Source organism: Salvelinus sp. IW2-2015, linkage group LG27, assembly GCF_002910315.2.
Source record: "Salvelinus sp. IW2-2015 linkage group LG27, ASM291031v2, whole genome shotgun sequence".
NCBI lineage: Eukaryota > Metazoa > Chordata > Actinopteri > Salmoniformes > Salmonidae > Salvelinus > Salvelinus sp. IW2-2015.
In genome coordinates, this window is record NC_036867.1 from 32,275,279 (window position 1) to 32,302,773 (window position 27,495).

At 43.4% G+C, this 27,495-nt stretch overlaps 2 protein-coding genes across 3 annotated transcripts in view; one reads left to right on the forward strand and one right to left on the reverse strand.

Moving 5' to 3' along the window:
• The window catches only part of LOC111953462 (eIF5-mimic protein 2-A), an 18,657-nt gene extending 14,658 nt beyond the window's left edge, over positions 1 to 3,999 (reverse strand). Inside the window, exons 1-7 of one of the 2 annotated variants that reach the window (XM_023972753.2) lie at positions 3,892 to 3,999; positions 3,000 to 3,073; positions 2,717 to 2,893; positions 2,387 to 2,481; positions 2,174 to 2,239; positions 1,882 to 2,017; positions 1,479 to 1,588 (exon numbers count right to left, since the gene is read on the reverse strand). In XM_023972753.2, the coding sequence (XP_023828521.1) occupies positions 1,479 to 1,588; positions 1,882 to 2,017; positions 2,174 to 2,239; positions 2,387 to 2,481; positions 2,717 to 2,893; positions 3,000 to 3,063 (648 nt within the window). In that variant the 5' untranslated portion in view covers positions 3,064 to 3,073; positions 3,892 to 3,999. Of the gene's footprint in view, positions 1 to 1,478; positions 1,589 to 1,881; positions 2,018 to 2,173; positions 2,240 to 2,386; positions 2,482 to 2,716; positions 2,894 to 2,999; positions 3,074 to 3,891 lie in introns of those variants that run through there. The other variant, XM_023972754.2, reaches the window with a different exon arrangement.
• A 210-nt stretch (positions 4,000 to 4,209) lies between these two features.
• On the forward strand, positions 4,210 to 27,495 carry aox5 (aldehyde oxidase 5). Its single transcript, XM_023972234.2, has 33 exons — positions 4,210 to 4,360; positions 5,408 to 5,465; positions 5,877 to 5,973; positions 6,176 to 6,284; positions 6,409 to 6,535; positions 6,714 to 6,775; positions 6,914 to 7,015; positions 7,852 to 7,932; positions 8,033 to 8,177; positions 8,354 to 8,446; positions 8,536 to 8,687; positions 9,267 to 9,360; positions 9,508 to 9,620; positions 9,902 to 10,086; positions 20,555 to 20,717; positions 20,906 to 20,995; positions 21,091 to 21,260; positions 21,847 to 21,973; positions 22,204 to 22,423; positions 22,506 to 22,630; positions 22,870 to 23,003; positions 23,345 to 23,432; positions 23,531 to 23,617; positions 23,861 to 24,052; positions 24,170 to 24,400; positions 24,918 to 25,142; positions 25,357 to 25,431; positions 25,538 to 25,590; positions 25,761 to 25,875; positions 26,049 to 26,114; positions 26,250 to 26,438; positions 26,630 to 26,797; positions 27,025 to 27,495. Exons 1-33 carry the CDS (start codon positions 4,304 to 4,306, stop codon positions 27,073 to 27,075), a joined length of 4,044 nt encoding a protein of 1,347 aa, XP_023828002.1. The 5' UTR covers positions 4,210 to 4,303; the 3' UTR covers positions 27,076 to 27,495.

Genomic DNA, 27,495 nt, shown 5'->3' on the forward strand with positions numbered 1-27,495 from the left:
AAAACGCTACCTTGTCTTAGAGAGCTGCTGTTCTATCCTGCGATAGCATGTACACTGCTCAAAAAAATAAAGGGAACACTAAAATAACACATCCTAGATCTGAATGAATGAAATATTCTTATTAAATACTTGTTTCTTTACATAGTTGAATGTGCTGACAACAAAATCACACAAAATTATCAATGGAAATTAAATGTATAACCCATGGAGGTCTGGATTGGAGTCACACTCAAAATTAAAGTGGAAAACCACACTACAGGCTGATCAACTTTGATGTAATGTCCTTAAAACAAGTCAAAATTAGGCTCAGTAGTGTGTGTGGCCTCCACGTGCCTGTATGACCTCCCTACAACCTACAACGCCTGGGCATGCTCCTGATGAGGTGGGGATGGTCTCTGAGGGATCCGCCAACTCCTGGACGGTCTGTGGTGCAACGTAGCGTGGTGGATGGAGCGAGACATGATGTCCCAGATGTGCTCAATTGATTCAGTCTGGAGCGGGCGGGCCAGTCCATAGCATCAATGCCTCCTCTTGCAGGAACTGCTGACACACTCCAGCCACATGAGGTCTAGCATTGTCTTGCATTAGGAGGAACCCAGGCCAACCGCACCACATATGGTCTCACAGGGGTCTGAGGATCTCATCTCGGTACCTAATGGCAGTCAGGCTACCTCTGGCGAGCACATGGAGGGCTTGCGGCCCCCAAAGAAATGCCACCCCACACCATGACTGTACCCACCGGCCAAAGCCGATGAGATCCTCAGCACCCCTGGTGAGTCCGGTCATAATGTCTGCTTGGCTGCGAGGATGTTGGCAGGCAGCAGGAGACGTTCTCCTACGGGGTGTTCTTCCAGACGCTTGGCAGCGTGCTTCCTAGTCACACTTAATGCAAGACGATATGGCTCTCAAGTACTCGCATACATATGTCATCATTCAGCCACGACTGTGAAACATAAGATATTACAGTTTAATGTCCCGTTGGTAGAATATACATGTTRTTAGTTCATCCCATTTATTTTCCAGCGATTGTACATTGGCTAATAGTACAGATGGCAAAYGCAGATTAGCCACTCCTCGCCTGATCCTCACAAGGCACCCCGATCTCCTTCCGCGAAATCTCTGTCTCTGGAGTAAATCCCTCTCGTCCGACTCATTAAAGAAAAATTCTTAGTCCAATTCAAGGGGAGTAATCACTGTTCTGATGTCCAGAAGCTCCTTTCAGTCATAAGAGACAGTAGAAGCAACAACATTATGTACAAAATAAGTTACAAACAATGCGGGGGGAAAAAAACAATAGCACGGTTTAACCAACCAAGAGCCAATAAAACGRCAGCCATCCTCTCCAGTGCCATTAAATGTTGTAAGGAAATGTATATCATTGGAGAACTATCCCTTTAATCTGTGTTGAGAAAACCGTCCCTTACTCTTCTATATGTATTGGTATCCTTGGAGGGGGGGGGGGAGAAATGTAGCTTTACCATCAGCCTGTTGTCCATGCTGACTTTGCGGAGAGCGACAGCAACAGCATTGATGTCCCTTTCGTAGATCCAGGACTTGAACAGTTTGACAGCAAAGGCTGCAGATACACCTGCAAACAGTCATAAAGCAACAYTCAAAYCAGCAGGTACCCTGCAATGAACAGCACTCAAATCACTATTTTGTATGAACTAAAAACATGTTCATTTCAGAGACATTGGGTTCATACAATGTCCCTGAATACTGTGTCCATTTCAGAGACCATTTAACAAAAAGGTGGGTTTCCAGTGAAGAGGGCCATGTTCATTTGGGGCCACCGTAACCAAACATTTGAAAAAAATGAAAACAAGCAGCTCTTATTGGACAGGTCCAGGTWAAGATCGTGGTGGGCTGGCAGACACTCACCCTCTTTGACCACATTCTCGTTGAAGAGACTTCCAATGACGGCGGCTGATATGTTTCCATTGGCCAACAGAATGCCAGTGAGCATGGCCAGCTTGTTGCGCTCTGATTCGGTGAACCCTTTTAAAAACAGCAGCAACTGCGGAGTAGATAAAATAATGAGCCTGCAGGGTAAATGTTTTAGTTCTTTGTTGTGAAAATAAAATATCCCATTCAAACGGTTCATGCAGGTTCCATTGTGTGTAGCATTCATCAGTGCCAACTGCCAAGCAGGAGTTCAAACCAACTGTCTCACCTTCTTGATCTCCTCCTCAAACCCTTTCTCCAGGTACTTGTAACGCCGGATCAGCTTGTTAAAAACCTACAGGTTCAAAAACAAAGTAAGATGTGACATTATGGTAAATGTGTTGATTAGCATTGATTAGCTGGATAGAGCTTCTTGACAGATGTGTCTCTGTAGTTGGATATAGATACTTTGCAGTAATAAATTATTTCCACATCCTCTTACCTGAGCATATGCTTGCATTGTCTCAAGGTCCTCTTGTGCCGTGAAGAGGCAGAACTCTGTGCGGGTCAGGTCATCAGATATACTCCCTCCTGGGGCTGCAGACAGGTGAAGGTGGAGAAAGAGTGTCAGTGCGCTGATCTGGACAACAGCAGCTTTCCAAATGGACTGGAAACTTGACTTCCAACACCACACTTCCTCTAAAACTTCCATTGAATCCTCCTTCCTCCTCAAAACACATTGTAGAAGGTCAGATGGGTGGMACTTTGGAAGGGGGCAAGGGATCCCTGAAAGCTACTGACTTTAAAACASGACTTATAGATCTGTACTCACCAAGCATTCCGCCAGCCACCAGGATGTCAAAGAGTGTCTCTGCATACCGGCGGTAGTCAAGCTTGGCGCCAGAGGCATCAAGGAATTTTGCAACAGCTTCCAAATCAGATCCAGTTTGATTCAAGCCMTGTACGATACTTTCTTGAAACTGAGTAGGGTCAAATCTCTCCTTTTCATCTGTTGAAAAACATGTCATAATTTCAACGCGGGTACCATTTTGACACGGCTAGGTGAACCAAACAAGTAGTGGCAAATTGGTCGACAATGAAGATGKCCAACTTACCTCTTTTCCTCGTTTTGAAACGCTGGCCGGTTAGCGTTGGCTTTTGCTGCTTTTGATTATTCATAAAAGACACTCTGGATGAGAAAAGTTGAACATTAACGTCTGATTGCGTCTGACCGTCAAGATAATTAGTCAACATTAGCAGACTATAACAGGATTTCTGTAACGTTAGGCCCATGCGAGATCTATGCTATGCCTTGTTATGGATATATTTTAGCAGACTATAACAGGATTTCTGTAACGTTAGGCCCATGCGAGATCTATGCTATGCCTTGTTATGGATATATTTTAGCAAGCTAATTAGCAAGCCACACCTGGTAATTTGGAGAATTTTCAAAGTTGACATTGTAACCTGGCTTTGTCATGATGAATATAAAATACAATCAAAATGTAGTTAGGTGAAGTTAGTTAGCTAGCCTGCTTAGTTGCCCTCCAAGGTGGTAGGCTTTAGTATGAGCACGGGGACCTTCTGGCCATGCGCCCGTTCAGACAGGCCTGGCTTGTTTATGTGGCACCTGCGAAACTCCCATAGCAGCTAACTTTAGCTAACAAGCCACAATTTCCTGTAATGCTAACAAAACTTGGAACAAAGGACGTCGATATTCACGTCTGATTATCAAATATCATGGGCAACTAAGTGGCTCTACAGTGGGTAGATAAATAAAGCCTGTGTTTCAACGTGCCATATCTACAAAGTCAGTTCCTCCGACATGACAGCCAACGTTATGTTAGCCATTTAGTTTGTTAGGTAGCGAAGWTGTGCTTGCTAGCTAACAATGCAGGAAAAATAAATCTAGCTACAATACTTTGCTAGCTAGCCAATGTCGGTTTAAACAGACACATGTGTAGATTACATTGTCAACCGAATGTGCAAAGTATGCAGGTCACCTACCGAAATGTATGCAGATAAAAAACGGTTAGAGAAAGAACAAATTCAAAATACCCGAATTCAGTTCTATCGACCTAAAAAAAATACCCTTTCCACAACCAACTAGTGACCGGTTTTCGCAAGTACGCATGCGTATTTAAATATGGCTCTATGGTGTCACTTTATCTGGTCGGGAGAGCTGACTTTGTGTGTGCGTGTGTGTGCGTGTGTGTGTGTGTGTGTGTGTGTGTGTGTATGGGTGGGTGGGGGGGATATATGTAATGTTTCTTTCTCATGATATAACTTAATTGATAATGTGTGTAAATGATTGTCAAGCTCAAGCCATGTGACGTTGGTCAATCCCAAAGGTATTTAAACTGCCACAAATGATAATTCAGAGACAGAGTTTCAGATTGCTGCTTTTGAGTAAACATTAATGATGTCCTCTCCCAACAGTTGCAGTGAATTGATTTTCTATGTAAATGGGCAAAAGGTAAGAAATTATATTTTTCTAATATGTGACTATGGCTGTGTTCACACAGGTAGCCCAATTTTGATCTTTTGCCCTATTATTGGTATTTTGARCAACCAAGTTGGCTTCTGAGTAGTGCAGCGGTCTAAGGCACTGCATCTTGCTTGAGGRYTCACTACAGACACRCTGGTTCGAATRCAGGCTGRATCACAACCGTCCGTGATTGGGAGTCCCATAGGGCGGTGCGCAATTGGCCCAGCGTCGTCCGGGTTTGGCCGGTGTAGGCCGTCATTGTAAATAAGAATTTGTTCTTAACTGACTTGCCTAGTTAAATGTATTATTTKMTTTTTATCAGATKTTTTGCCAATAATGGAGCAAAAGATCCAGACTGTGCTTAATCATATTGGATCAACACTTTATTTAGTCTCTATTAGATGTTGGTTTGACCATTTATACTGTACTGGTCTTTTGGAATATCATTAGGCCACATTTTCAAACTGCAGAGGACAGTATATGTTCCTTTTGCTGAGCAGCTCAATTGACATTAGTTCCAAATGAAAATGAATAATAATTGTAATTTACACAATGCAGTTGTCTGGTAAATGTCTATTGTGTTTGTGATACTTTCTATTATTTCTGTGGTTAGTATGAGYAAATCATATCACTTCAACARTGTAAGAAAATATTAAACKAAAGGCTGCTTTCTAAAATGTATKATCTACAGTTTTTCTGCATCTGAAATATTTTCTTATACAGTATTCAATTGATACAGATTCCTCCAGTCCCCCCACCTCAATGTTCACTTTTATGTAAATCACATGATTGTCAGGAGACTGATACACCAATGTCCTGATTATAGTCACAGATAATACTATAGATTAGATGCAGAGAGTATGACATTCTCAAGCCACCCGTGATATCATTTTGACTCTSCAGATTGTTTCCTGTCTCCTGATGTAGATATGCCTTGTTACTGTTTTTTCACAGACAGAGGCTTGGTTGTCTTAGAATAGATTGTGATCTCTGTCTGTGTGCTTATGTGTGTGTGTGCACGTGCACACATTTCAGATCTTAGAGAGGAATGCCGATCCAGAGGAGGTGCTCCTCAAATTCCTGAGAAGGAAAGGTACTTTTCCTCAACAAAATTTTCAAAACACCTTTTTTATGTAAATAACAGCACGTAATGTCTATGTTCATCAAATCACATTTTATTGGTCACATACACATATTTAGCAGATGTTGTAGTGAAATGCCAACAGTGCCGTTTTGGACGAGCAATGACGTAGTGGCATTGACTAAATACAGTAGAATAGAATAAAATATATACTGTACGTATGAGAAGAGTAAGCAGTATGGAAACATTATTAAAGTAACTAGTTGTCCATTATTAAAGTGGCCAGTGATTCCATGTCTATATATATATATATATATATATATATATAGGGCAGCAGCCTCTAAGGTGCAGGGTTGAGTAGCAGTGAAAGTAATTTCAAAATGCTTAGCCAAAATCATCTACATGTGTCTCTTCTCTATATAGTGCTTCTAACTGGGACTAAGTATGGTTGTGGAGGGGGTGGATGTGGGGCCTGCACGGTCATGGTGTCCAGATATGACCAACTCCACAACAGAGTTCTGTATCCTTTTCTGTCTAATACTGCCCTCACAACCATATGTGGGAAGAAAACCATTTCATATTTTACTAAATAACACCGCCACAAAATATCATGACTGAGAAACACAGTTTTGGAGTAAAATGACTGGAATCTTCTTCAGTTTGCATCACACTATTCTATTTGACACGGCACTGCTTGTTATATCCCTGACCGCTGATCCTAGCCACTACACTGTTAACGCCTGTCTGCAGCCCATCTGRACARTGCATGGGGCTGCTGTGGTAACAGTGGAGGGTATTGGCAGCACCAAGACCAAACTGCATCCGGTTCAGGTAGGTCCTACTATAGGGTTATATAMGGTTTTGTGATCCTAAATCCTACAAGTGTATCTCACCATTCATTGTGGCTGGATGATATTTTTTTGTAAGGGAAACTGATATGTCCATGTTCTTGCAGGAGCGTATAGCCAAGGCCCATGGCTCTCAGTGTGGTTTCTGTACTCCAGGCATGGTGATGTCCATGTACACTTTACTGAGGAACAAACCACATCCCACCATGGAAGACATCAGAGAGGCTCTAGGAGGTAATTKATTTATATTTTATAGATAAAAATATAAAACATATGCTATTAATTATTATTATTATTWWTTWAWWWWWAATCATCTTTAGTAGTCCAAAGGTCTCTACAAAAACATTGGCTGTAGGTTCATCGCTAGCTTTTTTCAAACGTTATTGACAGTTTTTTGACCACATTCTCAAAGGAAACCTCTGCCGCTGTACTGGCTACAGGCCGATCATTGATGGATTCAAAACTTTCTGTGATGTGAGTAAGGCCTTTAACCTATTTCCACAAGCTAGTTGTGTGATTCAAAGTACATYTCTCTTAACCGAAATGCGCATCTTTTCTCTTTTGATTACTTTGAAACATGTTCTGTAAAATGCATGTGTTACATATCARTAGGCATCAGAGAATGGAGAGGGATGTTGRCAGAATGGCCAGAATGGAGAATCAGGGGGAAAGTGCTGTATAGAGAATGGAACTAAGCAACACAAGGATAGTGACGTGAGTTAAATACTTTACATTTTCACCTAATGAATTCCAACCTTATACATGCGCACGATGCGTTAGGGAATGGTAMAMTCCCCTTTAACCCAACGAGTCCCACCGTAACGCCYGCGTGTTTTGGACTTTTAATACCTTTAAACATTGTGTTTTTGAGCTACAGACTTCTGGGGTGAACCATTGGCMRTTATATTTCTTCTGCARCCATTAGTCTGTGTGATTGGTGTTTGTGAGACAAGGGCGGATCCCGAAGGGSCGCGGGGCTGGGTCTTTTACAAAAWAWMTCTTTAGKGTTCGAATGGTTTCAGCTACAAACTATTAAAAGCTGTCAATGAAAAGCTGGGACTCACAGATATGCACGTTTTGTGTCTATTGTGGCATAGTGTCTGTAATACGCTCACATAGTTGCTGTCGCAAACTCCACACAGTTGTCATTGACTAGTTGGATATTCATTTCCCAGTAAGCAAACTATTTCTGTACTAACAGCATTCATATAAATACGTTTTTTGCTTTGTCAGGCCTTATTTTATGGTAATGAAAGTCATGAATGCAACTGTTTATATCTAATTGTTTTGTGTAGTACTCTACTTGTAGCCCTGGTTGTCGTGAAAATAAAATGGTCAAACATTTTATTGTCAGGCTAAATATAAGTGCTGGACATGCAGATAAATGAAAGTCCAAAGAATACCGTAACACTACTTCATGTAAATCTAATCACAGCATATAACTACGGTGGCCCAAGGGGCAAAGTAGCTTTTTCAATTGAGGGGTAGTTGAAATGATGACACCAGGAAAGAATGATTGTGTCCTAAATAGATATTTGATACCTTGTCAGATCTCAGAGGAGCTGTTCCATATGGACGATGTCCTACCACTTGACCCATCCCAGGACCTAATTTTCCCTCCAGAACTCATGGTACGTTAGATTCAGTCTTCACAGTAAAGAGACGTGTCTATTGTCAACTCAAACAGAACTAACTTGCAGAGAACTTCGATTTCACTCTTCTCTATACCAGATTATGGGAAGGAAACGTGCCTGTGGCAGTCTGTGTTTCCAAGGCGATAGGCTGAAGTTGATGTCTCCAGTAGATCTGACCAATCTGCTTGAGTTGAAAACAGAATATCCTGAAGCCCCTGTGGTGGTTGGCAACACAACTATAGGTACTAACCTTTTGCTTTGCCATCTTGCTTTTGTGTTTCAGAACTGCTTTCACTCTAACCAAAATATTTTGTCCCATTAAAAATAGACCCGTACGTTGTACACGGTACAAAAAATATTAATCCTGATGACTACTCAGCCACATTGTATCTATTATGTGTGTATTTATTTTGAGCAGGACCAAATATGCAAGTGAAAGGAGTCCATCATCCTCTCATCATCTACGCCGGGAGAGTTTCAGATTTACATACTGTGACGTGGGGGAAGGATGGTAGGTTTTGAAGTGTATTTATTGTCCGTTCGTTGAAAGAACTTTTCAGCTTTTCGTCATCTACTTGCTGTGTGTTCATGTCCGTGRAGGTGTGAGTATGGGGGCAGTCTGCACCCTGTCCAGTCTGAAGGAGGAGATGGAGAGGGCTGTGAGGGAGATGGAGGCAGAGAGAACCAGGGGGTACCAGGCCCTGCTACAGACCCTACGGTGTCTAGCAGGGAAACAGATCCGCAACATGGCTGTAAGCCCTATAACTATCACCCACAGATACAGATGTTCTATCATAATTTGACCAGTTTCTCACAGCAGGAAAGGAATCCTGCAGCAACAGTACACTTGAATTATTATGTGGATTATAATTAATGGACTTTTTTGTATCGGCTGATACATTTTTAGTTAGGATAAATCAAGTCTGACTTTTTAAATGACCAACTTTAGAAGCCTTTTTAAACCTTGAATACACTAGAATTTGCATTTCCTCCTGCACAAGAGGAACCTCCTGCATTTCCTCCTGCACATTCTCTGTGACAACAGAATTATCAAATTAAGACGGCACACCTGTATGTACCCAACAAACTTAACTGTGTTGGCTCAGATATTTTCTCCTCACGTTGTCCTTTTCAGCATGGTTCCAGAAACGATGGTCAATGCGTAACCAGGCAAGCACAGACAGTACAGCTTGGCTATGTAGTGTGAAAAGGGTGCCGCTGGGCCATTGTCGTGCAATAGGCGTATGACATTAGACCACTGCATTACTCTTGCCTGAAAGCCTCATTGATGTGTTTTATTTGATCGGTTTTATGATGTCCCATGTTTACAGACCATTGGAGGCAATATCCTCAGTGCCAACCCAAAGTATGATCTCAATGGTGTTCTAGCTGCCTTGGACTGCACACTGCAGGTCATGTCTAAAGGTACTGTTGGGCAAAGCATTGATTCTCCTTGATTTGATCCTTTTCTTTCAGTTCGTGATCATGCTATATCACATGACCTAAATGGGAAGGACATGGTTGATTGAGTGATGCCGAGATTCATAGTATGAAACTGTCTTTTTGTTGTAGAAAATGGGACAAGGGCGATCACTCTGAATGAAGAACTCTTCACTGGCTTTGGCAAGACGGCGCTTAGACCAGATGAAGTCCTCCTGTCCATTGACATCCCCTACTCCAAACCAGTGAGTAATAACTGCTTTAATCTCTCATACAAATACCACTCTGGATATTGATGATGCCCTTAGTTTAACTCATAACTCCAACCTCTTTCAAGCTTTGGGTACTGAGGATTTGGTTAATTGGTATGTAAACATTAATAATCTGTTGCGAGATTTTCAGGTTGGAGAAATGGTCTGTTGACTGTATTGAGGATGACTGTTGATTATTGACTGTATTATGTCTGTTGACTGTATTATGTTTGTTGATTGTTGTACAGTATTTATTTTTACTTTGATCTCTGCAGTGGGAGTTTGTGTCCGCCTTCCGTCAGGCCCAGAGGAGGGAGTTTGCCTTCTCCATAGTCAACGCTGGGATGAAGGTGGTCTTCAAGGAGGGCACTAACATAGTGGAGTCGCTCAACATCTACTACGGAGGAGTGGGACCCACGCTGGTCAAGGTTGGACGCACATGCCAGAAGCTTGTTGGACGGTATGTAGACTGACAACAACATACTTTACAGACATTGCAGACCTGGGTTCAAATATTTGATTATTTAAATACTTATTTTCTGTGTATTTGAGTATTTTCAAATAATGTGGCCCAAATTATCTGCAATTTCCTATAAATAGCCTACTATTTGAAAGTTTTTTTCAAATACTTATTTAAAAATACAATTTTCCATATACCTGGGTCAAATGCATGGGGGGAGTGTATTTCAGTCAGTGTATTTTCAAATACACGCCAATAGTTTCAACCTGGAATCCGGGGTAGACGTAACATAGTAAATCCTGGATACTCCAATTAGCAGAGGTGGGACCAAGTCATTGTTTTACAAGTCACAACTAAGTCTCAAGTCTTAGCACTCAAGGCCCAAGTCAAGTCTCAAGACAAGATCATATCATAAGGTGAATGCACCAATTTSTAAGTCGCTCTGGATAAGAGCGTCTGCTAAATGACTTAAATGTAAATGTAAGACCGACAAGTCCCAAGTCAAGTCTCAAGTCCTAAACTTTGAGTTTCGAGTCCTAAACAAGTCATGTAATACCGTTTCATATTTTTTAACAAGAGTAATAGTTAGTATATTACATTTACGCAAATCATTAATGCTTTTAAAAATATCTATATATTTAATCCTTTCCAAATAAACGTTATATTTCCATGGGAATACATGGGTAGCTATGAGAAAGACCCCCCCTATAGTGATCGACTATCGAGGATCGCTATGGGGCGCAATCGGGCGATGTAGACTCGTACACAATCACCCAACCTTAACACACACATACTCTCTCTGTGTGGTTACAGTAGGCTAACGTATGTCAATGGTTTTAGGAACAGCAGTAACATCAGGCAGGATTTAGGCTACCAACTGCCTAGCCATTTATAGCTCAATCTTGGGTGCAATGATCACGTTCCCGCACTGACTGACTGTGTGGAGACTCATTGATTTAACGTTATGTTAGCCTACATGATACACTAGTAAAATAATAAAATATATAGCTGTCGGCTATATTAGCCACGTCTTACCGTTCTTTGTGCAGCTTCAAATGTCGAACAAAGTTGGAAATTGTTGCGTCTCCGTCTGTAATTTTCTTCCCGCATGTTTTGCAAGTTGCAATCCGTTTTTTGTTGATACAGCGTCGTCTTTATATCCGAAAATAATAATTTTGGGTATCATCTTTCCAAGGGCTCCATCTGAATTCACCCGCCGACGTTCCTTTGCACTGCCACGCACAACTTTTTCTCAGCTGGCACAATTTGATTGGCTGCTGTCCGATTCAAACTGTAATCTGTTAAATGAAGAGTTGATGCGCTGCACACTTTTTTTAATAGCATAATTTTTAATATTTGGGCTTGAAGAGGGTATCAAGTCAGGTCGAGTCATAAGGTCCAAGTCAAGTCACGAGTCATTGGTGTCAAAGTCGAGTTGCAAGTCATCATTTTTYTGACTCGAGTCCAAGTCATGTGACTCGAGTCCACACCTCTGCCAATTAGTATGATATGTTATGTTTCATATGGTATTTATTACATTTTGGAATTCCATAATCCATTTTGTATGATATTTTACAATTTGTATGATATGTAACGAATTTTAATTCGTACTGTTAGGTTCTAATTTTTCAGTGTAAATAACTCACGCACACTAGAAAAGCTTAACCAAGTTTAATTCTTCCCAAAGGGTCAACACAGCTGCATTCAGACAAAGACATGTTTCCACCACTTCAAGTATATATACTCCACTTTAGGCACCCCTCCTTTAGGCACCCCTACTTTTATGCTGGATTCCACAAAACCAAAAGCCCTAAAGAAATCTCCTCATGCTTCCACCAAGTCTTCCCCTTTTGGCCCCAGGTTCCGAGAGGTGTTCCCAAGTCATGTCATTGTCACTTTTTTCCCCCATCTCCTCCATTTCCACAACCCTACATCCTCTTAAGGTAACTCAGCACTGTATATGCTTTCACATCAATTCCTTAAAAATGTTGTTCAGAGTACAATTACCCCAACATCTATCCTCTTTCATGTGATGCATTAACCAATAAAGCAGCTAACCCAACCCACATATGATGTTTAAAGTAGCTCCCAGACCAACCCATCTGCATGTCTTACAGTGGAATCTAGTCTTTCTCTCTCTCTCTCCTTCTCTCTCTTTCTCTCTCTCTTCTCTCTCTTTTCCTCTCTCTCTCTCCTCTCTTCTCTCTCGTCTCTCTCTCTCTCTCTCTCCTCTCTCTGTCTCTCTCTCTCTCTCTCTCTCTCTCTCTCTCTCTCTCTCTCTCTCTCTCTCTCTCTCTCTCTCTCTCTCCTCTCTCTCTCTCGCGTCTCTCTCTCTCTCTCTCGCAAAGCTTCCTCTGTCATGGTGTTTTCAAGCTCACCCATTATGCAGTCACTTCACGTGAGAACTATGCACCCCCCCCCCCCCACCCGCCCCAAGGAGAGACCATGACAAATCTTTACCGCTGCATGTGCTGTAAGGAGTAGTGTGTGTGTGGACCAAACCAACACTGGTCCCAACACCCCCGCCTGGTGTATCTTAACGTACATTCAGTCTCCAGAATTCAGCCCATGCCCTTGCTTATCTCTGCTTTCACCTGAGGATATACACACTGCAACACATGGGTCATTTCCTGACAACATAAACTATCCTCTTATGGCAAGATCACTAATTTGTGACATTTGAATAACAGCCTCCCCTGTACTCCCATCGGTCTCCCAGTTACCAGTTACCAATCCATGTGGCATGAGTCCTCATAAACTGATATCCCCAAAATGTTACTAAAGTAACCCCTGCTACTACCAACATGGACCATGACTATAACCTCTTTCAATTAATCTGTCAAGTGTTCGCCGGCTGTTAGAAATTGGGAAAAAGATGAATGAGTTGGGAATTATATCCAACCTAACAAAACTCGGGAGTCACAGGTTTCCTGAAAGTTTACCATAGTGTCTGAAATGCCACCGCTATCTCTTCTACTCTCAGCATGATCTGGGTATGTGTAATGTTCAATTAAATCCCCATATTGTGTACAGTTAGCTGTCCACCCTCTCCTATGAGCTATCTCCTGTAGCAATATACAGTCTCTGGGAATGATACTCCTCRATCATCCCATCTAACCCATAACACACAAGTCACTTCTCCTAATGCATTTCTACCAAAACATTATCAAATCAATTAGTCAATATACATCAATGTTCAAAGTTTACCCCGAGTCCAACAGTACAATATATTACAGATTGCAATTCGTACGATATGTTACAAATTTGCAAACGTATGATATGTTACGAATTCCAATTTGTTGTGGCTAACGCTAACGTAAGCTAGGTGGCTAAAGTTAGCTAGGCTAGGGGTTAGGGTTAGCGGTTAAGGTTAAGGTTAAGGTTAGGAGTTAGGTTAAGGGGGTTATTTTTACATTTTAAATATATATATATATTATGTTTTTTTATTTAACCTTTATTTATCTAGGCAAGTCAGTTAAGAACAAATTATTATTTACAATGATGGCCTACCGGGTAAACAGTAGGGTAATTGCCTTGTTCAGGGGCAGAATGATAGATTTTTACCTTGTCAGAGTGGGGATTRGATCCAGCAACCTTTCGATTACTAGCCCAACATGCAAAGTAATTGCAAAGCTGCTAAAATGCTAAAGTTGTCTGTGATGAGATTTGAACATGCAACCTGTAGGTTGCTAGACTTTGCGTTATACGCCTGACCCAGCACCCTGCTGTTGTGGAAATGCATCACTAAGGACTCAAATTCAAAGTAAATTAAGTCATCTTAATTATCACGCCCGGAAAGTTTCATAAACGCAATACAAGCTTGATAAAAACTCTGAAAACAGTGTTCCCTTTCAGTCCTTATAAATTGCTACACAAACAAATCATATAAGCATGATTTACATAATTTATTATTAAACTTGGTTCCGGTATTTGACTGACTGATACCTCACGAGGCTTCTTCTCTCAAAGATGAGACCTTGAAACTGAGATACTCCTTTTGGTTCCCAAAGCAATGTTCTGGGCGTACTGCCAAATTGCTTATCAGTGATAGAAGAAATTCCTCCCATGTACAATCAATCAGTCACTCTCATGAACCAACACAGGTTATTAGAAAAGCAGCATTATGCTAAACATACGATCTGATACACAGAGAACATTTCCATCACACGCCCTCCTTTTATCACTCTGTGATAATTATTGTTACATTTTAAGGTAAGCATTAGATTATGGCTTACATTATCAAAGGTTACACGGAAACATGGCTAACTCAAGAGATGCTAACGGAGTCGGTGCAGCCAGCTGGTTTCTTCACGCATCGCGCCGACAGAAACATACATCTTTCTGGTAAGAAGAGGGGCGGGGGGGTATGCCTTATGATTAACGAGACGTGGTGTGATCATCATAACAACACACAGGAACTCAAGTCATTCTGTTCACCTGATCTAGAACTCCTCACAATCAAATGTGGTACCGCATTTATCTCTTCTACAAGAGTTCTCTGATTCGATGGCATCTGTCATCACGCCGATATATATTCCTCCCCATCACTGTCCACCCGCCGCGCTAACGTAATTCGACATACTTTAACCACCCCCGCACCGCAGCCCCGCAGGCTAAGTCCTACACAGCTACGGACGGTCAGTATCACACCAAAGCAGACACATCGATGGCCTGAACGAACTTTATCTGCTCTCTTGTAAACTGGAAACCACACACCCTGAGCTGCATTCATCGTAGCTGGGGATTTTAACAAGGCTAATCTAAAAAACAAAACTCCCTAAATTCTATCAGCATATGATTGTGCTACCAGGGCTGGTAAACCCTGGATCATTTTATACTAACTTCCGCCACGCATATAAGGCCCCTCCCCGCCCCTCCTTTCGGAAAAGCTGACACCCGACTCCATTTTGTTGATTCCAGCCTAAAAACAGAAACTAAAACAACAAGCTCCCGCGCTCAGGTCTGTTCAACAGCTGGTCCGACCAATCTGATTCCACGCTTCAAGACTGCTTCGATCACGCGGATTGGAATATGTTCCGCATTGCGTCCACACAACACATTGACGAATATGCTGATTCGGTGAGCGAGTTCATTAGGAAGTGCACATTGACGATGTCGTACCCACAGCAACGATTAACATTCCCAAACCAGAAACCGTGGATTGACGGCAGCATTCGCGTGAAACTGAAAGCGCGAACCACTGCTTTAACCAGGGCAAGGTGAACCGAAACATGACCGGATACAAACAGTGTAGCTATTTCTCCGCAAGGCAATCAACAGGCTAAGTCCCAGTACAGAGACAAAATAGAGTCGCAATTCAACAGCTCAGACACAAGAGTATGTGGCAGGGTCTACAAGTCTATCACGGATTACAAAAAAAACCAGCCCGTCGCGGACCAGGATGTCTTGCTCCCAGACAGGCTAAATAACTTTTTTGCCCGCTTTGAGGACAATACAGTGCCACTGACACGGACCGCTACCAAAACCTGCGGGCTCTCCTTCACTGCAGCCGAGGTGAGTAAAACATTTAAACGTGTTAACCCTCGCAAGGCTGCAGGCCCAGACGGCATTCCCAGCCGCGTCCTCAGAGCATGCGCAGACCAGCTGGCTGGTGTGTTTACGCGACATATTCAATCAATCCTTATCCCAGTCTGCTGTTCCCACATGCTTCAGAGGGCCATTGTTCCTGTTCCCAAGAAAAGCTAAGGTAACTGAGCTAAACGACGACTACCGCCCGTAGCACATCATTCCGTCATCATGAATCTTTGAGAGAACTAGTCAAGAGACCAATTCACCTCCACCCCTACCGGCACCCTAGACCCACTCCAATTTGCTTACCGAACCAATAGGTCCACAGAACCGCAATCGCAACCACACTGCACACTGCCCTAACCCATCTGGACAAGGGAATACCTAGTGAGATGCTGTTCATCGATTACAGCTCAGCATTTAACACCATAGTACCCTCCAAACTCGTCATCAGTCGAGACCCTGGGTCTCGACCCGCCCTGTGCATGGGTCCTGGACTTCCTGACGGGCCGCCCCCAGTGGTGAGGGTAGGTAACAACATCTCCACCCCGCTGATCCTCAACACTGGGCCCCACAAGGGTGCGTTCTGAGCCCTCTCCTGTACTCCCTGTTCACCCACGACTGCGTGGCCATGCACGCCTCCAACTCAATCATCAAGTTTGCGGATGACACTACAGGTAGGCTTGATTACCAACAACGACGAGACGGCCTACAGGGAGGAGGTGAGGGCCCTCGGAGTGTGGTGTCAGGAAAATAACCTCACACTCAACGTCAACAAAACAAAGGAGATGATTGTGGACTTCAGGAAACAGCAGAGGGAGCACCCCCCTATCCACATCACGGTCAGTAGTGAGGAGGTGGGAAAGTTTAAGTTCCTCGGTGTACACATCACGGACAAACTGAATTGGTCCACCCACACAGACAGCGTTGTGAAGAAGGCGCAGCAGCGCCTCTTCAACCTCAGGAGGCTGAAGAAATTCGGCTTGTCACCAAAAGCACTCACAAACTCTACAGATGCACAATCGAGAGCATCCTGTCGGGCTGTATCACCGCCTGGTACGGCAACTGCTCCGCCCACAACCGTAAGGCTCTCCAGAGGGTAGTGAGGTCTGCAGAACGCATCACCGGGGGCAAATACCTCGCCTCCAGGACACCTACACCACCCGATGTCCAAGGAAGGCCATAAAGATCATCAAGGACAAAACCACCCAAGCCACTGCCTGTTCACCCCGCTATTCACTCCAGAAGGCAGGGTCAGTACAGGTGCCATCCCAAAAGCAAGGACCGAGAGAGACTAAAAACGCAAACAGCTTCTATCTCAAGGCCATCAGACTGTTAAACAGCCATCACTATCACAGAGAGGCTGCTGCCTACATACAGACTTGAAATCATTGTCCACTTTAATAAATGGAACACTAGTCACTTTAATAATGCCACTTTAATAATGTTTGCATATCTTGCATTACTAAGTCTGTAAAAAACATAAACTCATACTTTTAACCAGGATTACCAGTTAGGCAGCAGGTTTTACAAGAGGTATTCCCACACCATATCACGCTCACTTCGCCCTTTTTTTGCATGCTACGTGCGGTCAACTAGTATAATTATTGTTCTACCAAACAAGCCCGCCCTCCTCCTGAGTCTAGGATGTACAATGAATCTCTGTGGCTAGGCAGGTGTTGTTATCGTCCCAGCCCAAGTTCAGTACTACCGGTCTTCTTATCAGTCAGGAGAAGCCTTGAGATTAGGAAGTGTACATCCATGCAGCCTGCCGCAGTCAAATAAATTCAGAGACTGGCCCCCGTTGTACTTTGTTTCCTGCCACAAATATATTTGCACAAAAATCATTCCATCTAACCCATAACATGCTAAACACTACTGCTAGGTCACTTACAGTGCAGTTGGAAAGTAATCGGACCCCTTGACTTTTTCCACATTTTGTTACGTTACAGCCTTATTCTAATGGATTAAATATATGTTTTTCTTCATAAAACTACGCACAATACCCCATAATGGCAAAACGAAAACAGAGATTTGTAAATAGAAATACCTTATTTACTTAAGTATTCAGACCCTTTGCTATGAAACTCCAAATTGAGCTCAGGTGCATCCTGTTTCCATTAATCACTATTAATATATTTTGCACTTTGGGTTCACCCTGTGCCATTTTGTTTATAAAGATATATTTTGAGCACAACAGCGTTTGGGTTACGTTCCGCTTCGATCTATGGTGCTTAAATACATTCAGTAGTTGTAAACCTGCGGCTGCCTCCTGCCTACTCCTTTCTACACCAGTGACAGAATGATRGACCCAAGAAAACAGGAWMCAGCAGGACTTCCGACCTCTCCGCTATAGGAGCGAAGCTCCGCCACCACACCTCGTGCCTGGAGCGCCTTGGGACTGCATTGGACGAGGTGCTCCGGGGCCGTACACCAACTGCAGGCTACACCAGCACCTTCCCAGCTCCCTGCGTCATTCCAGCCACCCCACCACCATCTACATAAAATCTAAAAAAATTCTACACATTTTACATTTCAAGAACTTTGAATGTTTCTTCAACTGCAGTCGCAAAAACCCATCAAGCGATATGATGAAACTGGCTCTCATGATGACCGCCACAGGAAAGGAAGACCCAGAGTTACCTCTGCGGCAGAGGATACGTTCGTTAGAGTTAACTGCACCTCAGAAATTGCAGCCCAAATAAATGCTTCACAGAGTTCAAGTAACAGCATCAACATCAGATGAGACTGCATGAATCAGGCCTTCATGGTCGAATTGCTGCAAAGAAACCACTACTAAAGGACATCAATAATAAGAAGAGACTAGCTTGAGCCAAGAAACAAGAGAAATGGATATTAGACAGGTGAAAATCTGTCCTTTTGTCTGAGTCCAAATTTTAGATTTTTGGTTCCAACCGCTGTGTCTTTGTGAGACGTAGAGTAGGTGAACAAATGGTCTCCGCATGTGTGGTTCCCATCGTGAAGCAAGGAGGAGGAGGTGTGATGGTGCTTTGCTGGTGACACTGTTGGTCATTTATTTAGAATTAGCGGCACACTTAACCAGCATGGCTACTACAGCATTCTGCAGTGACACATCATCCCATCTGGTTTGCGCTTAGTGGGACTATCATTTGTTTTTCAACCGGATAATGACCTATAACACACCTCCAGTCTGTGTAAGGGCTATTTGACCAAGGAGACTGATGGAGTGCTGACCTTCTGGCTGTGCCGGGTGGAGATTATAACAAAACATGGCCAAGATGTTCAAATGTTCATAGATGACCAGCAGGGTCAAATAATAGTAATCACAGTGGTTGTAGAGGGTTCAACAGGTCAGCACCTCAGGAGTAAATGTCAGTTGGCTTTTCATAGCCAATCATTCAGAGTATCTCTACCGCTCCTGCTGTCTCTAGAGAGTTGAAAACAGCATGTCTGGGACAAGTAGCACTTCCGGTGAACAGGTCAGGGTTCCATAGCCACAGGCAGAACAGTTGAAACTGGAGTAGCAGCACGACCAGGTGGACTGGGGACAGCAAGGAGTCATCAGGCCAGGTAGTCCTGAGGCATGGTCCTAGGGCTCAGGTCCTTCGGGAGTGAGAAAGAAAGACCTCACCAAGAGTTACAGTGTCAGGGAGTTAGAGSGCTAACGCTTAGGGAGAAATCCTGACCATACATCAGACCCAATTTGGTGAGATTTTGTTTTGACGCAAGACAAAAACAAAACAAACAAAACAACAACACTTCTTCATATTTACCAGCATTTACATACTATACTTAAATCCCACCCAATGTCTCTAGCCTTTCTAGCGAGGGTGATCAGGCCTCACCAGAAAGTCAGGACAGAGGTCATTCAACACCATTAAGTGAGTGTTCTTTTCCCTTTGCTCTCCCTGTACTTCAGACTCATTATTTTAAAGACATTTCAAACATTCTGTGTACCAGGTTTACATTGGGGTTTTCAGTACATTTCTTATCAGGAGAACTTACATCTGTGCAACCAAAAGTCGGACAATAGATGCTTCAGAAAATGGTATTTGTGTGCCCTTTAAGGTGCATCCTCTCTAACCCGTGAAGAACCCACAAAACCCAAATAAAAAGACCTCACACAATGAATCAGACACGGTATTAACACCGCTAACAAATATGCATAACAGGTGGGTTGTGTGTGTGCCAGGCCTTACTTAATTGGGAGCTGGGTACCTTTTATACTCAATAGAACAGCAGAATTTCACTAACTYCTCTCCCAAGGCAACCCGGCCTCCGGAAACATTTCAAATGACGAGATAGGTACACCTCATCCTCTCCTAAAAGAGAAAATAATTTTTTTGTTAGTTTTCACTTTGCCAAATCTTAAATTAGCAACAAAACGGTTTTAATTACAGACAAAACAAAACAGGATAACTTCTGTTCACATGGAGGCCATTGTCCTCCCTCCACTCTTTAATCATTTGTGTTTTAATCCACCCCAACGTTTACTGTATATACTATTACCAATCTCTGTTGGATATTCATTACTTGCTTCACAGTCARTGTCTACTATTTTAAGATGAATATGCACTTAATGGAGACCGATCTACTTTTTAACTATTTTAAAGGTGATTGTAGGTTTGGTAACCCCAATGCTGGTGCTTTTTTTACCTCTACAATTACAATTGTTTATTTTACTCTACAAACACTTCCTCACAGTATTACTCCATTATAATTACGGTTGTTTCTTTATAATACAGGAGTTGAGATATTCATTCTTCACAAACTCCTCCTTCACACTAGTGTTCTATTCATACAACATATTCGGTAATAGTGATCTCTCCTTTCCTATCATCACACACACATCACATCAAACAGAATTAAATMAACCAAACTGAACTGAACTGGTGAACTTAACTGGTGATCTGGTGAACTTATGAATTGCAATTGAAGTGTTGGTTGATTGGCTCAGGTCCTGGGGGGAGGAGCTTTTGGCTGATGCCTGCTGGCTTTTGGAGGAGGAGGTGGAGCTATCTGACTCTGCCCACGGAGGGAAGGTGGAGTATCGCAAGACCCTTACCACCAGCTTCTTCTTCAAATTCTACATGCAGGTTCTCCAGGAGCTCAGAGAGAGGGTACATATACAGGACAGGCACAATCCTTAATTATTTTTCAGCGAAACATCAAATCTGCTACTTGTTTTGCTGAATCTGAGGGATGTGACAATATTTGTGAGTAGCAATATTACATTGGCTCTCTAAAAGGTGTTTTACAATCATTTTTATTATGCTTCATGTTTCTTGATTTCTACCCAATTGTGCAGGATGTGAACGTGTGTCTTCTACCCCTTGAGTACCTCAGTGCTCTCAAGCCTTTCAAAAACGAAGTGCCCCAGGGACATCACTCTTTCCAGGTTTGCTATCAACAATGGCTTATATATAAACAGTTACAACTTACTCCAATGGATGATGGTTGTATCGCCATAGTGTCTGTCTCTTTCCTCTGCAGCTTGTGCCCAATGCCCAGTCCTCCCGGGACCCTGTGGGCCATCCCATGATGCACCAAGCAGCCTTCCATCAGGCTACAGGAGAGGCCCAGTATTACGATGACATACCACCTGTCCAGGGGGAACTCTTTGTCTTCATGGTGACCAGCACCAGAGCTCACGCCAAGATCATGTGAGTCTATGGTAGTGTGTCATTATTTGACTGTTTTTGGATTGGCCATACAAACTTCTACAGTTGGATCTGTATCATAAGATAATCACCTAAATCCAGACTCGTCTTTTTGAAATTGCATGTAGGTTTTCTTCCTTTTATAATATTTTTCTCCCCAATTTCGTGATATCCAATTGGTAGTTACAGTCTTGTCCCATCGCTGAATCTCCCATACGGACTCAGGAGAGGCTAAGGTTGAGAGCCATGCGTCCTCCGAAACACGCTTAACCCGGAAGCCAGCCGCACCAATGTGTCYGAGAAAACACCGTACAACAGGCAACCGTGTCAGCGTGCATGAGCCCGGCCCTCCACAGGAGTTGCTAGAGCGCGATAGGACAAGGACATCCCGTCCGACCAAACTCTCCCCTAACCCGGACGACGCTGCGACAATTGTGTGCRGCCTCATGGATCGCCCGGTCGCGGCCAGCTGCGACACAGCCCGGGATCGAATCCGGGTCTCAAGCATCAGTGRCTTAGACCGCTGTGCCACTCAGGAGGCCGCATGTAGGTTTTCTGATCATGTGTCTTTATTCCACTTCAAAACCAGCAACATTGACCCATCTGAAGCACTTGGCATGACTGGGGTGGTCACGTTCCTATCAGCTGGGGACGTCCCTGGTCAGAACCGACGGATGTTGTTCGATAACCCAGAGGAACTCTTTGCCGAGGAGGAGGTAGGCTACCGTACTGTACCCTCTCACTACCATTCCCAGTCTGTAGCATCGTACTATAGACAGACAGTATGACCATGGCAATGACTGAGGATGATAATTGAGGAGAATAGAGCAGCTCTGTTCTAATGGCATTTCTAATTATGAGAGGTCTATTATACTGTATATTGGCTTACCATGGTGGTTTTTGATTGATTGATTGATTGGTTTGTTGATTGGTTGTTCCTGTGCAGGTGTCTTGTGTGGGGCAGATCATTGGGGCTGTGGTAGCAGAGAGCAGAGAGCAGGCCAGGAGAGCAGCTCAAAGGGTAAAGGTCACCTACCAGGATCTACTTCCTGTCTTCTTCACAATAGAAGAGGCCATCCAGCATCAGTCCTTCTTTGACCCAAAGAGGCAGCTGGAGAGAGGAGACATGGACAAAGCCTTTGAGACGGTGGATCAGATTCTGGAGGGTAAAAATCTGTGCATCTTCTTCTTCTAATGCGAGTTCATGCCTTCAAATGTCTTGATGATATGTGATTGTGTTGTGAGCAGATGAGATCTACTTGGGAGGTCAGGAGCATTTCTACATGGAGACTCAGGGCCTTATTGCAGTGCCCAAAGGAGAGAATGGAGAACTGGAACTGTTTGTGGCCAGCCAGCATTCAGCATACACTCAGGTTAGACACACATAAACTATCTATGTTTGAGTTTTCTCCTCTGTTATGTAGCTAGCTACATTGGATATTGGCATCTTGTTAACCCTTTCCCGCCGATCGMAATCTTTGATTTTTGACACACGACTACCATCAGTGCCCCAATGCTGGTTGATTGATATGATCAGGAAAAAAGTTTTCCAATCGAAAAGTTATACCAATTTGTTATTTGAATGTCCTTTGTTTTGTCCCTGCAACCCCAGGAAGTGGTAGGAATCACTCTGGGCATCGACTCCAACAAGATCACATGTCACGTGAGGAGGTTGGGGGGAGCGTTCGGGGGCAAAGTCATGAAGATTGCCTCCCTCTCTGCTATCACTGCCACAGCTGCAGTCAAGTAAGAGCTTTCAACAGAGTGTTGATAACACACATTAGTGGAACATTAGTGGAATGTATTCAAGATAATACCTTGAATACATATAGTACATTGAATACATACAGTATAATACCTTGAATACATGTAATACCTTGAATACATATAATACCTTGAATACATAAAGTACATTGAATACATACAGTATAATACCTTGAATACATATAATACATTGAATACATTGAATACATGTAATACCTTGAATACATGTAATACCTTGAATACATATAATACCTTGAATACATGTAATACCTTGAATACATATAATACCTTGAATACACATAATACCTTGAATACTTTTGTAGGACAGGGCGAGCAGTACGCTGTGTTCTGGAACGTGGAGATGACATGCTGATCACCAGTGGCAGACACCCCTTCCTAGGAAAATACAAGGTATTGTAGAGTAGCCCTCTCAGATGAGCATCATCAACAACAACTGTATCATCAGTGGAATTTTACCTCAGCATTTCTAACGACCAGTTTTCTCTCAGGTGGGATACAACAACGATGGAACCATCATGGCAGCGGACATCACCTACTACAGTAACGGGGGGTGTACCCTGAATGAATCATTATTCGTAAGCTTGTTAAGAACTTTGAATTCAATACTGTGTATGACTCAATGGTTATCTTTAAGAACTTTGAATTCAATACTGTGTATGACTCAATGGTTATCTGCGCTTGTCCAATATATTGCCTGATATCAGTTGAAAAGTCCTAGACAACAAGGACTGATGATTCTCACCACGTTTAAAAATGGACAGCAGAAACACCCTAGCATAAGACACATTTTCATTTCCCTGTAATGTGCTGTGATTCAGATCATGGAGAAAGCCCTGCTTCACATGGACAATGGCTACAGGATCCCTAACCTGCGTGGGCGTGGCTTGGTGTGTAAGACCTACCTGCCCTCCTACACAGCGTTCCGAGGCTTCGGAGGACCCCAGGGACTCATGGTGATGGAGAGCGTGCTGCACGAGGTGGCTGTCAAATGTGGCCTCCCTCCACAGAAGGTTAGTGAGAGGTTACTGGAGGATTCAGGGTCATGTTCAGTTAGTTAATTACCCACCTTTCATCCATCCATCCAATCTTCCTACTGATGATGAATGTGGCCTGMTGTGTCTCTGCAGGTGAGGGAGATCAACATGTACCGGGAGGAGGAGTGCTATACCCACCACAAGCAGCTCTTCTCCCCCCGCAACATGCTCCGTTGCTGGGACGAGTGTCTAGACAAGGCTGGGTACCACGATCGCCTCCAGGCCATCCAGCAGTTCAACACCTCCAACCGCTGGAAGAAGAGGGGCATCTCTGCTGTGCCTATGAAGTTCGGCGTCGGCTTCTCCAAAGGCTTCTACAACCAGGTGAGGATGAAGAACTCCCTTTAAACATATGTCAAATTTAGAATGCCCCATGTTAATTTTTCCACTGTGCTAGCAAGATGCTCTGGCAAAGGACATTGTTGACCGAAAGCTTAGCTCAATAAACACTGTAACTCGTGTCTGGTTCGGGTGTGCAGATACTTATTTTCATAGCTGTAAGCACTTGTGCTGTGGACAAATAACTTTTTTAATGTAATTGTAACATTTATTTCAACTAGGCAAGTCAGTTAAGAACCAATTCTTATTTACAATGACGGCCTACACCGGCCAAACCCGGACGACACTGGGCCAATTGTGCGCTGCCCTATGGGACTCCTAATCACGGCCGGTTGTGATACAGTCTGGATTCGAACCAGGGTGTCTGTAGTGACGCCTCTAGCACTGAGATGCAATACCTTAGACCGCTGCGCCACTCGGGAGCCCACAGTATAAACTGTGTTCATCCCCATAGAGATACAAAATAACAGTTGTTCATTCTCTTGTTCCACCTCTGCTCAAGGGTGCKGCTCTGGTGAACATCTACAAGGATGGCTCGGTGTTGGTGGCACACGGAGGCACAGAGATGGGTCAGGGAATCAACACAAAAGCCCTCCAGATTGCCAGTCGTATCCTGAAGGTGCCCATGTCATCAATCCACATCAAGGAGACCTGTACGGGCAACYTTCCCAATGCTTCACCCTCAGCAGCCTCCTTTGGCACGGACGCAGTGGGCATGGCAGTCAAGGTATTTCAACGAAGCCTGGTCTCCGATCTGTTTGTGTTGRCACGCCAACTGCCTTGGACAATGACCATAGGAGTTGGCAAGACTGCACAACCAGATCTGGGATCAGGCTAGCTCCAATGTTCTGTTATCACAGGCTTCTCATGTGGCTTTTKAAGACATGTGGTATAGATGTGTTTGTTGTACTCTTACCAAATGTTACTGTGTATGATTTTAGGATGCTTGTGAGAAACTGATGGGGCGCTTGAAGCCAGTCATGGAAAATCATCCCAAATATACATGGCAACAATGGGTAATCAACAAACATCCACCAGACTATAATAGACACAAAAACATAATTATATTGAGTTTATCTCAATAATGGTGTAGCCTACAATAACTTGTGTTCTTTCCCACAGATTTTTGAGGCTTATTGCCAGAAGGTCAGCTTATCTGCAACTGGCTTCTTCTTGTACGTACCCCTGTCAATACTGTAGACCGTAGTGTGTAATGAAGCAATGCAACGTATCACTGACTGTTGTAAGACCGTGATCACTGCAATGGCACGATTTACGGCGCTCACATTAGGAACGTCTCAGTCACAAGTAGGCTATCCTAATACGGGCGCCGTATGGGTTCCAGGGGACCTCACACGGGTGTGGACTGGGAGAACAGCGAGGGTCCAGCCTACTATTACTTCACATTTGGGGCCTGCTGCTCAGAAGTGGAGATCGACTGTCTCACTGGAGATCACAAAGTACAGTAGTATTACCCTTGGTCTAAACCAGTGAAATGTTCATTAACACTACTTCATACTGTACCTGCAGGCATCCCCTAGAACTTGCAATAAGCATGTATGAGCCTTMGTTTTATATGRTATGTCTTAAGGGCGTCATTGGCTTTATACAATTGGCTGTGTGTTTGTTGCAGAATCTCAGAACAGATATTGTGATGGATGTCGGGAGGAGCCTCAACCCAGCTCTAGATATAGGACAGGTACAGTACTCTCTAGCACTCACAGGTCTAGTGGCTACACATTTCTACAGTATTATGGATCAATATAGGACATCTTCAGTAGCATACATTCCAATATGACTTGAGACAAAGTTAACATGGTGCTATATATTCCAGATCGAGGGAGGCTTTGTCCAGGGCATAGGTCTGTACACCATAGAGGAGCTGCAGTTCTCTCCTGAGGGGGTTCTGATGACCAGGGGTCCGTCCCAGTACAAGATTCCTGCCCTCTGTGACGTCCCTCCTCAGTTTAACGTCCACCTGCTAGCCAACGCACAGAACCCACATGCCATCTACAGGTCCAAGGCAAGACAAACGACATGACATCACGCGACACATCCATAAAGGCATCAATTAGGCCTAAATACAGAGCATTTTTTGGACTGAACAATTTGGACCAAATATTTGTCATATAAAACACAATAAAATGCTTTCACTCAAGGATCCTGAGGATTCACTTCCTAAGTGGTAATTGATGGTRGGCCATGTTGTTACAGGGTATAGGCGAGCCGCCAGTGTTRTTGGCCAGCACCATCTTCTTTGCCATAAAGGAGGCAGTTGCTGCAGCKCGTAGAGAGAGGGGGTTAGGGGACAGCTTCCCTCTAAGCTCCCCTGCTACTGCTGAGAGGATACGCATGGCCTGTGAGGACCAGTTCACTGAGATGGTAACATTTCTTCATATCAAAGGACTGTTTTTCCAGAGGACACAGATCAAGCCTAGTTCTAGACTAAAAAGTTGTTTGATGAAAATGCTCCATCGAACGTGCTTTRTAGTTCAGGACTAGGCTTATTCTGAGTCCACTAACTGGCCCATGTCTACTGTTTTGGTCTCACCAATAACCTTTCTCTAACAACATTCGTTTAACYMCATTATACATATTTTRTTRTCAAGGCTCCATCTCCAAAGAAAGGAACYTTCAAACCATGGAGTATCAACATATGAGCCAACTGAAGATGACTTGGCAGCCTCGTCAGACCTGGACTTGGCTCCAACTATTAATCRTTCACCTGATCGTAATGTATTGTTCGGTCTTGGTGGGCTGCTTGCAGATTMTGTGCTTTCTGGATGACTTGGAAATGTGTCCAGAATATGTGCTTGACGCCGTTGCTTGAAATTTCACTRTTGTCCCAGGACCTTGGGGTAAGATAAATAACACCATCTGGTGTTTGGTCGTGTATGTTTTGGGCTGTTTGTTAAAACGTTAACATCCTGCATCTGTGACCTGCAGCCAAGCGCAGTCAGCCTACAGAACCCAGATTAATTAACCTAAAATTAGAACTGAACTTTGAGCGTTGGTTTAATTCTGTGCTGTAAAGCATTCCGATGTCTGACTGACTAATAAAGGATACATTTTTGAAGCAT